Below are 15,271 nucleotides of genomic sequence, written 5' to 3'. Positions count from 1 at the left end.
TCACCACCCTTGGACCTACTGAGAAAACTCCCTCACTTGCTTTCTATAGACTCCTTTGCATACTCCCTTATTGAAGAGACACAACTGGAAGACAACAAGATAACGAATACTGGCCGGACACAGTGGCTCACGCCTGAAATCCCAGCACTTTGGGAGGCTGAGGTGGGCGGATCACTTGAGGTCAGGAGTTCGGAGACCAGCCTGGCCAACGTGGTGAAACCTTGTCTCTACTAAAAATACAAAAATTAGCCAGGCATGGTGGCAGGTGCCTGTAATCCCAGCTACTCAGGAGGCTGAGGCAGGAGAATCGCTTGAACGCAGGAAGTGGAGGTTGCAGTGAGTCGAGATTGCACCACTGCACTCCAGCCTGGGCGACAAAGCAAGACTCCATCTCAAAATAAAATAAAATAAATTTACATTTCTTTTCTGAGTGCCATTGAGTACTTTCTCATATGATGTATTTATTTATTTATCTATTTATTTAGTGACAAAGTCTCATTCTGTCGCCCAGGCTGCAGTGCAGTGGCACGATCTTGGCTCACTGCAACCTCCACCTCCCGGGTTCAAATGATTCTCCTGCCTCAGCCTCCTGAGTAGCTGGGATTACAGGTGCTCGCCACCATGCCCGGCTAATTTTTGTATTTTTGGTAGAGATGGGGTTTCACCATATTGGTCAGGCTGGTCTTGAACTCCTGATCTGAAGTAATCTGCCTGCCTCAGCCTCCCAAAGTGCTGGGATTACAGGCGTGAGCCACCGCACCCAGCCTAATTTTTTTCTTTTCTTTTTCTTTTTTTCCTTTTTTTAGGGTCTCTGTTACCCAGGCTGGAGTGCAGCAGTGCTATCTTGGCTCACTGCAACCTCTGCCTCCCAGGCTCAAGCAATCCTCCTGCATCAACCTCCCAAGTAGCTGTGAGTACAAGTGCACACCACCAAACCCAGCTAATTTTTAAAATTTTTTGTAGAGGCGGGGTGGGGTGGGAGAGGCAGCGGGGGGAGTGTCTCACTATGTTGCCCAGGCTGGTCTTGAACTCCTGGGCTCCAGCCATCCTCCTGGATCAGCCTCCCAAAGTGCTGGAGTTACAGATGTGAGCCATTGCACCTGGACTTTTTCTCATTGTAATTAATCAACAAATATATATATGCATAACTGTCTACCAGAGTTTTTGATCCACATAAGTATTACCACACAGAAATGATGCATTTTTGGCCCCAAAGAAAATTGACATTTTAGTTTTTGCAGAAAATGTGCTACTTCTCCAAGTATTTTTGGCATACTGAAAATAGTTGAAGTACTCCCATTAATATTCTCATGCCATCTTTCTGTTTTCAAGTCAGAATGCCAACTTAAAAAACAACAACTTTACTTTCAGTTAATTAAAGAAGTAGCATGTGCCCACTCTAAGTCAGACCCTTGCTGCTTTTGAGGTTGCTGATGCCAGGATACCCTCATAGGAAGCAGGAGGCCATCCAACAGTGAAGGCATTAAGAGTCGAGGTGTGACTCACTCCCTTTTTAACACCTTTACAAAGGGTATTGCGGAGTCTTCCAGACTCAAAGGAACTGGGTCGTGAAGGAGGGAAATTGAGGGCCTAGGTTGGTAGTTTTGGACCTGAAGCTGGGCCTCGCATTCCTCGGCCTTCTAGAGTCAGCTCTAGACGTGGACTTAAAGACCCCACCATGTCTGGGGGTTGCCTGGGTGGGACATTCTGGTTGGGACATCCCGGTTAGATCACCAGAGGGAAATGGATACTCAGGGATGTTGTTACCAAAGCCGCTGGCGCCCTGTGGTGGGATCACAGCCTAGAATGAGACCCAGAGCATGGGGCTGGCCTCCGCCGTGACTGCCCTCACCCTGCTGCTGGCAGCTGTGTGGTCCTGGGTAAGCCGCTTGCTCTCTCCTGAGCTCTGCCTTCTGATCTGTATAACCAGGACCTTGGGCTAGTGGCTGCCCCCACCCCCTACCAGGTTGTGATCCCTGACAGCCTGGCTCCTCGGGGGACACCTGTTTCTGCTCCCCTCAGAGTCAGAACCCACCCCGTGGCTGCAGCTGATGGGAGAATGGTGCCGACACAGGCATCTCTGTGGAATCATGCTGCAATGGCACTGTCACACCGTAGGCAGGTGGCAGGTGGAAGAAGGCCTCATAGGGCCTGACACACCCTGCACCCTGCCCTGCCTCCCACCCCCACGACCCCATGTACCCCTCAGCTTCACCCGACCTTGGTAAGATCTGGCTCCTCTTCTGAATCGGGTGTGGATTTCCTGCCAAGAAACCAGAGGTGGAGGAAGGATCAGCACATGCCAGGTGTACTAAGAGTAAAGGTGGCCAACCCAGAAGCCCACATGAACCTGCTGGCCAGATGCCCCTGCTCAGAGACCCCCCTCAGGTAACTGGCCCAAGTGAAAGTCCATCTCCTGCCTTCTAGTCCAATTTTTCCTCTCCTTTCTGACTGGCACTGTCCAGAAGAGCTTTCTGCATGGTGGAAATGTTTTCTGTCTGTGCTGTCCACCACAGAAGCGATACAGGGCCACCGAGTGCTTTGAATGTGGCCAGTGGGACTAAGAAACAATTTTTAACTTTAATTCTTTTAAATTTAAAGCACTACACATGGTCAGTGGCCACCATATTGGGCAGTGGAGTTGCAGCTGCCTGTCTACTCCACACAGTCACCTGGGCTCTCCCCACTCTAGGGGAGAGGTGTGGCTAGTTTGGACTTCCATGAGGCCCTTTATTGCTAGGCATTTTCAGAGAGTGTGTGTAGCACTTCCATCTCAGCTAGATAGTAGACACCATGAGGGCAGCTCGCCTCTGCTGTGGCTCATGGCACTTGCATTGCCTTTTTTTTTTTTTTGAGACAGGATCTCAGTTTGTCACCCAGGCTAGAGTGCATTAGCGCAATCATAGCTTACCGAGATCTCAACCTGCTGGGCTTAAGCGATCCTCCCGCCTCAGCCTCTCGAGTAGCTGGGACCACAAGTGCATACCACTACACACCTGGCTAATTTTTAAATTTTTTGTAGAGACAGGGTCTCACTATATTGCTCAGGCTGGTCTCAAACTCCTGGGCTCAAGTGATCCTCCCACCTCGGCCTCCCAAAGTGCTGGGATTACAGGTGTGAGCCACTGTGCCTTGCCCTGCATTGTCTTTTATAAATACAGTCCACCTTGTATATCTGCAGGTTCCATGTCTGTGGATTCAACCAAAACAGACGTAAAATATTTGAAAAATTAAAAATGATAATATAAGCTGGGCTTGTGGCTCCCACCTGTAACCCCAGAGCTTTGGGAGGCCAAGGCTTAAGCCTAGGACTTTGATGCTGCATGAGCTATGATTGTGCCGTTGCACTCCAGCCTGGGTGACAGAGTGAGACCCTGTCTCCAAAAAATATATCAATAATACAACAATAAAGATAACACAAATTAAAAAATACATTATAACAACTATTTACATAGCATTAACATTGTACTAGGTATTATAAGTAATTTACAGATGATTTAAAGTACACAGGAGGGTGTGTGTAGGATATGTAAACTCTGCACCATTTTATATGAGGAACTTGTGTATCCCTGGATTTTGGTATCCTTGGGGGTCCTGGAACAAATACCCCGCAGATATGAGGGACAACTGTATTTTATGGATTAATTCGAATACATTCTTTAAAAAGAGCGGCAAAAAAAGGCAGTCACAGGCAGGGAGTGGAATTAACTGCTTACTCAGGTCAAAATAAGTGCCGGGGCTCTGCACTGGGCCCCCAAATACAGAGTCTGCTCTACAGAAGGGAGTGTGTGCTGTGTGCTCTGCAGTGATGCAGCCCTTGGTCCCTGTGCCTCTCTGCTCCCTGACAGCATTCCCACCCCTGTGGCCCGGATGGACGCAGACTCCTGGAGCCTCCGGAAGCATCGCAGCCTCGAGGGGTGGGACATAGGGATCCTGGACACCCACCTGGCTGGGCGAAGCAAAGACTGCTCCACACAGCAGCAGCACACAGCAGAGCCCTCTCTTCATTGCATTCATGATTGCTTCACAGCGTCCCTTAAATTCTGGAAGAAGAGAAAAAAAGAGCTTGATCACGTGGTGCGAGAAGTCCATGATGGCAACAGAGGAGGAGAAGTCGCAACGTTGTCCTGGCTGGCTTCCTCCAGCGCCAGCCCCGCGGGAGAAATGCCAGACATACATCTAGAAGAGGATTCTAGAAACTACGTATTTTATATTGTTGTAAAATATACGTAACACAAAATTTACCACCTTAACAATGTTAAGTGCACAGTTCAGTGGAATTAAGCATGTCACATTGTGACCACCGATCTCCAGAACTTCTCCATCACCCCTAACTGAAGCTCCATAGCCACTAAAGAATAACTCCCGATTCCCCATTTCCCCCTAGCAGCCACCCTGCTACTTTCTGTCTGTAGGAATCTGACTGCTCTACATACATCGTTGAATTGGAATCAGACAGTGTTTCTTCTTTTGTGACTGGTTTATTTCACTTTGCAAATGTCTTCAAGATGTATCCATGCTGTAGCATGTCCTTTTTTTTTTTTTTCTTTCTTTCTTTTTTCTGAGACAGGGTCTCGCTCTGTCATCCAGACTGGAGTGCAGTGGCACGAACACGGTTCACTGCAGCCTTGACCCACCAGGCTCAAGAGATCCTCCTGCTTCAGCTTCCCAAAGAGCTGGGACTTCAGGCATATGCCACCGTGCCTGGCTGAGAGAGAGAGAGAGAGAGAGAGAGAGAGAGAGAGAGAGAGAGAGTGTGTGTGTGTGTGTATGTGTGTAGAGACAAGGTTTCTCAATGTTGTCCAGGCTAGTCTCGAGCTCCTAGGCTCAAATGATCCTCCTTCCTCAGCCTTCCAAAGTGCTGGGATCAGGCTTGAGCCACCGCGCCCAGCATTTTTCCTTCATTTTTAAGGTTGAATAATACTCTTCTGTGGGATAGAACACATTTTGTTTATCCATTCATCTGTCAATACTGGGAGATAATTTTGCCCAGAGATTTCTGTGGGCTGAAGGGCTAGACCATTTCTGAGACTTCTTGGCAGCCCAGAGACCACAGCACTCTGGCTTGGTTTCCTGGAAGGGCATTCCTGTCCTGGGCCTGACTAGATGGAGCCGCAGTCATGTCCTCCTGGACTTCTGCAGCGGAAGCCGTTGGGATTTTATTGCCAGCACATCATACAGCCAGCCTGCCTTAGACTGCCCAGGTTCCTCCATGCGGGATGGAGCCTACTCCCCTGCCTGAGGGTCTCCCCACAAAGCAGAGGCCCCCAGCCCAACCTCCACCCCTCCCCACCACTCTGCCGAACATCTGTCTCCTTTTCCGTAGACTGCAATGATCTGGCAACGTGCATATTTGCAGGAAGGAGGGGAGGCATCTGGTGTTTGGTCGGAAGACTCAGATCTTCCTGGACCCCAGAGCCCCAGTTTCCATCTGCCTCTCCCCTGTGATCCTGCCCTCGGCAGCTCAAAGTAGGTTAGTCGGTCGGGTGTTATTTTGTGGTCTGGCAGCCTGCTCCCTCCTTCATCCACAAAAATTGAAGCATGGCATTTCTTTTCCTGACTCATTTCCCTTTGGTCACAACAACTTTAGGTCCCACCCTCCCGCTTCCCCGAGCGTCCTAAGGGCATGGAGGCATGCACAGGGGCTTCCAGGCCTTACCTCCTTGCCTGGGTCCGGCTCTGGATCTTTGATCATTACTTTGAAAAGAGCTCCCCCGTGGGAGGTGCTGATCACCCTCCTGGCCTCACTACATTTCGTGCCTGACGAATTCTCCCTGGGCTGCTGTGTCAGGCAGATGGGTGTAGGGAGGTGGCGAGGGAAGCCTGCAGGAGGCTCTGGGTACAGTGATTCCAATGGGAAAACATGGCCCAGAGGGAGGCTCATGAGCCTGGCACCCTCCCAGCCTCCCTGCACCTATCCCATCACGAGGGAAGAGAAGTGCCGTCTCCAGCCTTTGGCCGCAGTGCCCGAGGTCTCCCTGCAGTGCGCTCTTCGGGGATCCCTTTCTCCCTGGGAGGAAGCAGCTGTGCTACTCCCTGGCTCCAGGCAGTTTCAGAGGAAAGGGAGTCAGGAGCCGAGGCCACCCAAAACAGGAGTGCGGGTCAGAAGCCAAGGCCACCCAAAACAGAAGTGTGGGGTGGAATCTTCTCATCACGGAGACTTACTCCAGATCTTCTCTTTCTCAGCTTTCCTCAAATGTCCTGTTTCTCAGAACTTCCCAAAATTCCTCTTAAATTCCCCTTTTTAATTTTATCCCATTACTTAATCTTGTAAAAATAGCTCATGTGAAACTCCCTCCCCATTTCTCCCTGATGTTATGTATTTCTAGGTTACCCAACTCCTTACTCTTAAGTAAGACCCAAGGATGGTGAGAGCTCCCACCTCACAGGAGCTGAGGTTGTTGTTTCTGAATGAAACAACAAATAAGTGAGTACAAGGAACTTGACCTTCTTCATTGTGCTGTCCACACCACCCAGCCCTCTTGATAGGGTCCTGCACCCCAGCCTGGGATATCAGTTTGGGTGTTTTTTTCAGATGCCCACCAAGATACTGTTTTATTTCAAGAACTCAAAGTCCTCCTAAACGGAATGCAATCCCAGATGCCGGGAAACTGCAATGTCAAGAGTGTAGTATGGACACGTTGGCATTGCCTGGGAACACCCCCCTTTCTGAATAATTAGGGGTGGGGGGACCAGATGGAGGAGGAGCATGACCTAGGGCTGGTCCACACACACCACCGCTGCATCATATTCAACCCTTTTGCAACTGAACAATCTGAATAAGAGATAAGAGAGCAGGAACATATTTTTGTCTTTGCTCCTGAGAGAGTTGGAGACTTGTTTCTTCTCTTCCTTGGCCTCCCTGGACCTTCCTGCACCTTGAGCTGATTCAGTGCAAGTGAATCTCACCCCAGCAGGGCGATAGCTCTGTCTGCATCACGCAGAGGCGATTCAAGCAGCTGGAAAGGCCGAGTGGGGTAAGAGATGACAAAGAAATGAGTCATCCGGCCAGCAGAAAAACAGTGCAGTCTGAAAACAAGAAAGAGAGAAGAGAGGGAGGAAAAATGTGTCCTTGTTTTGCCTTCACTGAAGAGGTGGGCGTCGAGGTCTGGGGGCAGTGTCGGGATGCAGAGCAGAGTGAAAGCTAGAACCATGGACTCAGACTCGGGACTGCAGGGCGTGGCTGGGATGGACTTTGGGCCTCACCAAAGGGAGGTCCACGAGTGCTCTGGTGAGGCCCGGGTGAGAGAAGATATTGGCGGAAGGGATGGTAGAAGCCTTCAGAGGCTGATTTTTATAAATAGAAAGACTTCTAATTTTGTTATGTGTTATCTCCCTTTTACTATATTTAGTAGCTTCTCAGGATCATCAAAGAACTGAAGAAAAAAAAAAGGCAAATGAGAAGAAGGAAGGAAGGGGGTAGGAAGGGACGCACAGAAAGATAGAAAAGGGTAAAAAAAGAAAGGATAAAAGAAAGGAAGGCCCCAAGGTTGACTGACTTTTGCTGGACTGGAATCCGGAATCACTATATGAGAGGAGAGGTGGAATACTGGTCCCCAAGACCCCAAGACCTAGCCCTGTCAGGCCACCCTAGCACACAAAGTTGATTTTTTTAGATTTGCAAAAGACTCCCTCTCTGTTGGATGAAGTTCAACAGTCTCAGGGCATGGCAGGTTGACAAAGAATCTGTGCAAATTAGAAAAAACAGAGTCCATGGGTTGGCTGATAGAGTGCAGCCTGGATCTGAAGCATGTGTGTGCAGGCACGTGTGTGTAGGACACAGCCAGCATATCTGTGCTCAGCCGGCCCTGTCTGCTTCCAATCTGCATGTGCGTCCTGCAGAGCAGCTCTGACCTTCCTGCCTGGAAGCCGTGTTTGGTCTGTTGGCTGTAGCAACTGGAGTGACTCTGTTCCCGGGCCCTGCCGAACAACCTGTGAATGATGACTGTTCCCGGGGAAAATAGGAACAATAGTCTGGTAACCAGGAAGTGGGGTACTGTGCTGTAAGCTCCCTTTCCTGGGAGATGTACTGTTTCCCAGAGCCAAGGATGTGTGCCATTTTGGCTGAGAAATTGATGATCATGCCAACCAGAAAGGTGGTGTTCATTTCTGTGGTGGCCACATGGGGAAATGATGGTCGATGGGCACCAGTGAATAACTGATTCTGGATTGGGCACAGCCCCTGGAAAGGAGGAGGCCAACTAGAGGAGGGACAGGGGAAAGTCGGTGGGGTGCTGTCTCAGCGCCTGCGTATTACTTCCCCTTCTATCTGCCTCTACCAGCCCCATCTTCCCTCCATAAAAACCAGCTCCTAGGAAAGGAACTAATCAGCTTATTCACATAAGATAAAAATGACTGAAAAAAAATTAATGTGCTGACCTTCAAAAAAGTATCTATATTTTGAGACATAAAAGCTCCTGCCAGCAATGCAAAACCAAGCGGGCTGGATGCTCCAAGGTTGTCTCTGGGGCTGACATCCTGTGGTTTCTGTTCTGTTGTGAGAACATGTGATATAGGGAGTGTCACATGTGGGATAAACTGGGAAACTCTTACAAATGGCGCTAGAGATCTATTGTTTCAATTATATAGGAAAGTGAGGCCACATGAGGTGATTCATGCTTGTAACCCCAGCACTTCGAGAGGCCAGGGTGGGAGGACCACTTGAACCCAGGAGTTCGAGATCAGCCTGGGCAACACAGTGAGACTCTGTCTCTATTTATTTTAATATAAAAATAGTTTTAAAAAATAGATTGTATGGCCAGATGCGGTGGCTCACGCCTGTAATCCCAGCACTTTGGGAGGCCGAGGCGGGTGGATCTCTTGAGGTCAGGGGTTCAAAACAAACCTGGCCAACATGGTGAAACCCCATCTCTCCTAAAAATACAAAAAAATTAGCCGGGCATGGTGGCAGATGCTTGTAATCCCAGCCACTCGGGAGGCTGAGGCAGGAGAATCGCTTGAACCCGGGAGGCAGAGTGAGCCAAGATCATGCTACTGCACTCCAGCCTGGGCGACACAGCAGGACTTCATCTTAAAAAAGATTATATAGAAAAGTGACTTGCAATACAGGAACTGTACACATGTAGTCAATCAATCAAATTGCAAACAGTGCAGTCACTCCAGATGTTAGTGAACTGGAGAATTATAGTCTGTACTCTTGCCAGCAAGAAGAAGGCAGAAACATGAGCAAGCTAGAGGAGGAGGGAAATTGCAAGGGAAAGACAAATGTAAATTGATACCATTATCAAATGTTGCACCATGTGCAGTTTGCTACACCTATCTTTGGTCAAGGAGATTCTTAGGTTATTGTTGCTTTGCAAAAGGTCTCTCTGAAAACCTGAGCAAGAGAAAGTCAGTCTCCAAGAGTACCAATACCCTAAAATGACTCATGGATTTAAAACAACACACTCTCCACTGCCACCCCTGCCACAACCACCATAGCCCAGATGGATGCCAACAATTAAGAAAAGAAACGACCAGGATTCCTTGGACCAGCAAAGGCACGTTTCTAGAGCAGGACGAGAGCCGAAGTGTGATGCTGGGAGAGGAACTAGCCTTGGAAAGGGTGGCGTGCTCCCACAAAAGCACCCCTTTGTTCCGGACAGGAGCTTTGAGCCTGGTAGCTCTCATCCGACTTCTCCAGGCCCTGCGTATTACAGAGGCCATGATCTCAAAATAAAAACCACTTTCAAAAACTACCATCACATAAGTAATTCTTAACTTTTCGAAAAGGTGATTTGCTATAGGCTAAATTGTTATTTTTCCTCTCTTAACAGAACATTTATATCCAGGGGAGAAGAGAGAGAGAGTCTGTTTCTTATCTAATTTCGCCAATTCCAATAAGGTGAAGAGAATAGAATCATCTCAGAGCTGGGGGTGGTGGTTTGCACCTGTAGTCCTAGCTACTCAGGAGGCTGAGGCAGGAGGATCACTTGAGGTGAGGAGTTCCAGACCAGCCTAGGCAACATAGCAAGACCCCGTATCTTCAAAAGAGTAGAATCTTTTCCTGGCACACCCTGTCCCCCACCCATCAGAGCAGAATTTTCTCCAAAGCATCTTCCAAATGTAGGCATATGGCCCGTGTCTAAGCTATATGGAATTAAACTCAGAAAAACCTACAGCAGGCATGTACAGCTGTCATCTCCTCGATGCCCCACCCTCTGCCCAGTAATCCTGGTTATTTGGAGGAGTGGGGAATGTTGGTTTCCGGTCTACGAAAATAGAAGTCTATCCTGCCTCCTCCCACAATCAAAACAGAAGAAACCCTGTCCTAATAAACTTAGATCCTTCTGAAGCAAACACAAGGTCCACCTGGTGAAAACTAAGTCAGTCAGTACAATAAAATGTTAACCACAAAGTCTGCATCTAAACAAGCCCTGAAATCTAAAGTGAATCTAAATGAGTGTCATCTTCCGCGATGGAAGTGGTTCGTTCCTTGTGTTCCTTCCACTCCCTAAAGCAAACATCACCACAAGGTAATTAAATACTCAATGATTTGACAATTATCCAGCCCAACTCCACATTTCAACACACTGGAATTAGGAAATACTGATCAGAAACTTTCATTGTATTGTTACATGACTTTACCCACATTTTACTGGCCTTACATGAAAGTAACATTATTGTTGCCTGAGAAATGTACACGGATTAATGCTACTCACTCAACAGGTATTTGAGTAGCTTCCACCTTTCCAGGCACAGAGTTTACAAAATGCTTTCACATCCATTAAGTCATTTGAGGCAATATTATTACCTTGTTTTTACAGACGGCAGAACTGAACTTCAAAAAAGTATAAGGGGCTGAGAGCAGTGGCTCACGTCTGCAATCCCAACACTTTGGGAGGCTGAGGAGGGTGGATCATTTGCGTCCAGGAGTTTGAGACCTGCCTGGGCAACATGGCAAAACCCCATCTCAACAAAAAATACAAAAAATTAGTTGGGCATGGTGGTGCATGCCTGTAGTCCCAGCTACTTGGGAGGCTGAGGTGGGAGGATGGCCTTAGCCTGGGTGTTTGAGGGGGCAGTGAGCTGTGATCATACCACTGCACTCCAGTTTGGGTGATAGAGTGAGACCCTGTCTCAAAAAAAAAAAAAAAAAAGTATAAGGGTCGTGCTGTATGGTGACACATCCTGTGAGAGTTGGCATCAGGACTCAAGCCCAAGAGACACAGTTCTCTTACCCCAAACCTAACACTCTTTCCCCTATTCCTCACTGTCTGTGTGACACCCAATTGTAACGTTCTTTTTTTTTTTTTTTTTAGATGGAGTTTCACTCTGTCGGAGCTTGCAGTGAGTTGAGATGGCGCCACTGAGCTCCTGCCTGGGTGACAGCGTGAGCCTCCATCTCAAAAAAAAAAAAAAAAAAGTATAAGAGATTGGACTGTGTGAACCCCATGTGTACCTTGGGAGTCAGTTTTGGAGAATAAATCCTTCTCATCTTTCCTAAGAAGGCAACATAGAAAATAAACTAAAGAGAAGAGTCCTATGTATCAGGGTTTTGGTTAGGGGATTTCATTTTATTGAGCCTTTCCATAAGATGTGCTTGTGGGTCTAATTCTGCACAGTTCTAGGAGAGACAGGCTCATTTAGTGTGCCCCCTCCATGTCCCTAGATTCTTCTCTGTCAAACGCTTCAGGAGCAGAGAGTTTAGCCATCCAACCGCAGAAGCTTTTGATCTTGGATGCTCGCTCCTATGCAGCTGCTGTGGCAAACCGAGCCAAAGGAGGAGGCTGCGAATGCCCAGGTGAGGTGTATGGTGCTTTGTTCCCCATCCTTTCTCCTTGTGACTGCAGCCCTTGCCCATCTGAGACTTAGTTCTCAATTTGAAATATGTGGCAAGCTATATTCCTCATCCATCCTGTTGTGAGAGTGCCAGAGCTTCTCTCTGGATTAACACTGTATGTTCTTTTCTGAGGAGAAATGGAGGAGGAGGTGCAATGAAGTCACATAATCTTCCTTTCTTATGCCAACTTTTAGGTGATAAGGAAAGCAGATCTTCCCCATAATAAGGCCTGTTCATGTTTGGAAGCTGCTGCTTTAGTGGGCTCAATTTCTCAGCCGTCTAAAGCTTTTTGTTGCCTTTGACAGAGGGTATGCTCATCACTGGCCTTGTAGCAAACTCCTCAAGGGCCTTTCCTTAGAAAACCTGGGGTGAAAATTGAAGCAGTAAATATAGAACCCTAGTAAGGTACCTCTGTCCTGAGCTGTAACACCATTACTGTTGGAATGCTAGCTTTCACCAAGGAGGGACCCCCCTCAGTGCCTCTGGCACAGGCAGAGGCACCAGGCTCTTTGTTCAGATGTGGTCTAAGCTGGAAATTGAAAGCAGCTGTACCAAGGTGAAATTTGAATGTGAGAACGCATTGTTCTGCTGAGTTCCTTTCAAAGAGATTCCAAAGCCACAAGTTAGATAAGGCCCAAGAAGTAAAGCCAGACTGAGATCGAAGTAGGCCTTTCTTTTAAAAAAATAATAGCTTTTATTTTATGTCAGTATCTTCTTTACAAATCTAACCTTCCGTTTTCACCTTTTTTGAAAAGATAGCTAAAATTCAATGTTTTCCTCTTATTATAAAGGATTGGGCTAATACTTAAGCATTTCAAAACATTTCAGTTTCATTAATCAGAAGCTGCAGTGGGTTTGTTTTATAGCCAGTTTGCTTTTAGATTTGGCCTTGTGGGCTTTAAATTAAACATATTTGTGTTCTCTTTATTGTTACTCTCTCCAGAGTATTACCCAAACTGTGAAGTTGTGTTTATGGGGATGGCAAACATTCATTCTATTCGGAGGAGTTTTCAGTCTCTGCGGTTGCTGTGCACTCAGATGCCAGATCCGGGAAAGTAAGTCCTTGGCCTTGGCTTTCATTTTGCATTGCTCTTAAATAATTAGTTTTCTTCTTTCCTCGAACTAGGGGAGGAAAAAAAGAAAAAAAAAATTAATTTGGAGCAGTCTTTCCTTCTGTTTCTTGGTAAACTTCAGTTACCAGTCCAGTCTCTGTAAGTATCTCCTTCCTGGGACCAAAATGTGGCAGCACAGAGGAAGAGTTGGGAGAAAATACAGCCATTTGAAAGGTTTTAAAATCTGCAGCACAGAAGAAATCTCAGCATCAAAACAGAAGCATTACCTTACTGTTGGTCCTGGGACCTTTCCCTTCCACATCATTTTTTAGCCCAAAATAATTTAATTCTTCAGTTTCTGATGTCCCATGGTGATACTTAACCTGTTATGAACTGGGATGTTTTATCATGAAAAGTCAGAATTTAGTCATCATGTTCTAAAGGGGTTAAAACTTGCCATTAGGTCAGTTCCTTTTACATCTGCTTTCAATTTCTAAACTATTCTCATTTACTAAGAACATTGTCATTCTTATTGCTTATTAAATATGAATGGCTGGCATTTGCAGTGAGGAAGGTGAAATAATACCCCCTCCAAGGGTACTGATTGAATACAAGATAATTTAGGAAGAGCATTCTTCCTAATTTATCTTGTATTCAATCAGTACCCTTGGAGGGGGTTTATAAAACAAACATAGACAAATAAATATTTAACAGTCCTGTTTTACTGTTTCAGGAAGCCAGAGATAGGTGCCAGAGAAGACAGAATTTTCTTTTTTCTGGTATTGTGCTGGAGCCCATAGTTGTTTCTCTGGGTCCTATTCAGTAGATCTCATGATCCCATCAAGTTTTCCTGCATTCTTTATTTGATTTATTAAATCAGATGCTGCCTAAACCACTTATATTGACTGCCAGTAGCAAATGATTAAATTCACCATAGTTGTCATCAGCCCAGAGGATGAAGCAGTGCCTTTGGGGAAAGCCTGACCGGAGAATTGAGCTTGCTACCTCCTTTGGGGATTAACTGTTTGCATTTGCTACACAGTTCCAGGTCCCAGCTAGCAGCACTTTCTTCCCTAGCGTGGTATGTAGAAGGAGCCTGGCTAAGGACCCAGGAGATCAGCCACGAACTGTGTAACCTTGGCCAAGGGGTTAACTACTGTAGATCTCAGTTTTCCTGACTATAAAATGAAAGAGATGTAATCAACAATACATGATCTCTAATACCCTCCATATGTTAAAATTCTTAACTATCAGAGCCAAAAAGATATAATTAGCCCTCATCTGGTCCACATAAATGTCTTGGGGATTTTATTAAAGGTAATGCTTTTATGCATTTGGCAGCAAATCATGCTGCACTGAAGTCTCCCTCATGGATAAAAAGCAGCTGTAGCAGTGATGGGCAGCTATAATTAGGCCCCGTGGCCTGTGTTTGGGGCTGTGGAGGATGAGGGAATGGTAGGCTTCTAGTGCAGGTTGAGAATCGGACAAGGACAAGGGAATGGGGAGTCTCTCAGCAGCCCCTCCTTGGCTGGCAGATTTTGGAGTACAGCTTCGTTAGTCACAGACAACACCAACTGGTATTAAATAATAGTTTAGTTAGGTTCAAAAGAACCTCACACTGGTTCTCTTGTTTACCATTTCTTCAGGTGCTAGGAGATAATTTAGTGTTTGTTCTCCTAAGCCTTATCTTTTAGTTCCTTTCGAGAATATGTGAGGAATGAAAATAAACAATTGATCCTTCAGGAAAAAAATGTTTCTCGGGTACCTACTAGGAGATAGAAAGTCTTAAGATTGGATTTTTACCAGTAACAGACTTACAATTCATTAAACAGTGGGACTCCCTGCTGTATGCTAGGCACTGTGCTGGGGGTACAGTTATGACTGAGACATAGTGTTAGCCATCTGAGGAGTCACAGTCTGGTTGGTAGTCCAAACAAATCCATATACAACCAGTACTTATGCACTGCATTCTGTTGTCTACCTGGAAAGACCCCCACCTCCTTAGACTGTGCCAAAAATTCATGCTTATTCCACAGGGTTTAGTAGGCCTTTATAGCCTTCCCAGAGTCCGCTGACAGAAGGGTTTGTTTCTTCCTCTGACTCAGTGTTTGAAAGGCTTGACTTGTGATCTTAACTACAAATCTGATCACATTTGGGAAAAATCAGAACTCTTTCTTAGGGATTGGGAGGGGTGAGGGAAAGCACAAGAAACAAAATGTCAACACAATTTAAAAAGCAAGTGTGATTAGCTTGTGATTACTCCCAAGGGGCAGCCATTGCTATCTGATGCTCCTAAAATGAGATGGAGTCTCGTTCTGTCCTCCAGGCTGGAGTGCAGTGGCCCAATCTCAGCTCACTGCAACCTCTGCCTCCCGGGTACAAACGATTTCACCTGCCTCAGCCTCCTGAGTAGCTGAGATTACAGGCATGCGCCACT

At 46.7% G+C, this 15,271-nt stretch overlaps 1 protein-coding gene across 3 annotated transcripts in view; it reads right to left on the bottom strand.

Annotated features, from left to right (window-relative positions):
- PLAT (plasminogen activator, tissue) overlaps positions 1-15,271 on the bottom strand; it is a 35,464-nt gene that overhangs the window by 13,486 nt on the left and 6,707 nt on the right. For all 3 annotated transcript variants that reach the window (XM_011960645.1, XM_011960647.1, XM_011960646.1), the window contains exons 2-3: positions 3,946-4,043; positions 2,221-2,263 (exon numbers count right to left, since the gene is read on the bottom strand). In XM_011960645.1, the coding sequence (XP_011816035.1) occupies positions 2,221-2,263; positions 3,946-4,017 (115 nt within the window). In that variant the 5' untranslated portion in view covers positions 4,018-4,043. The remainder of the gene's footprint in view (positions 1-2,220; positions 2,264-3,945; positions 4,044-15,271) is intronic.

The sequence above is a fragment of the Colobus angolensis genome, unplaced genomic scaffold (assembly GCF_000951035.1).
Source record: "Colobus angolensis palliatus isolate OR3802 unplaced genomic scaffold, Cang.pa_1.0 Scaffold52, whole genome shotgun sequence".
Taxonomy (NCBI): Eukaryota; Metazoa; Chordata; class Mammalia; order Primates; family Cercopithecidae; genus Colobus; species Colobus angolensis.
The sequence above is the reverse complement of the archived record's forward strand: the minus strand, read 5'-3'. Positions and strand labels throughout refer to the sequence as shown.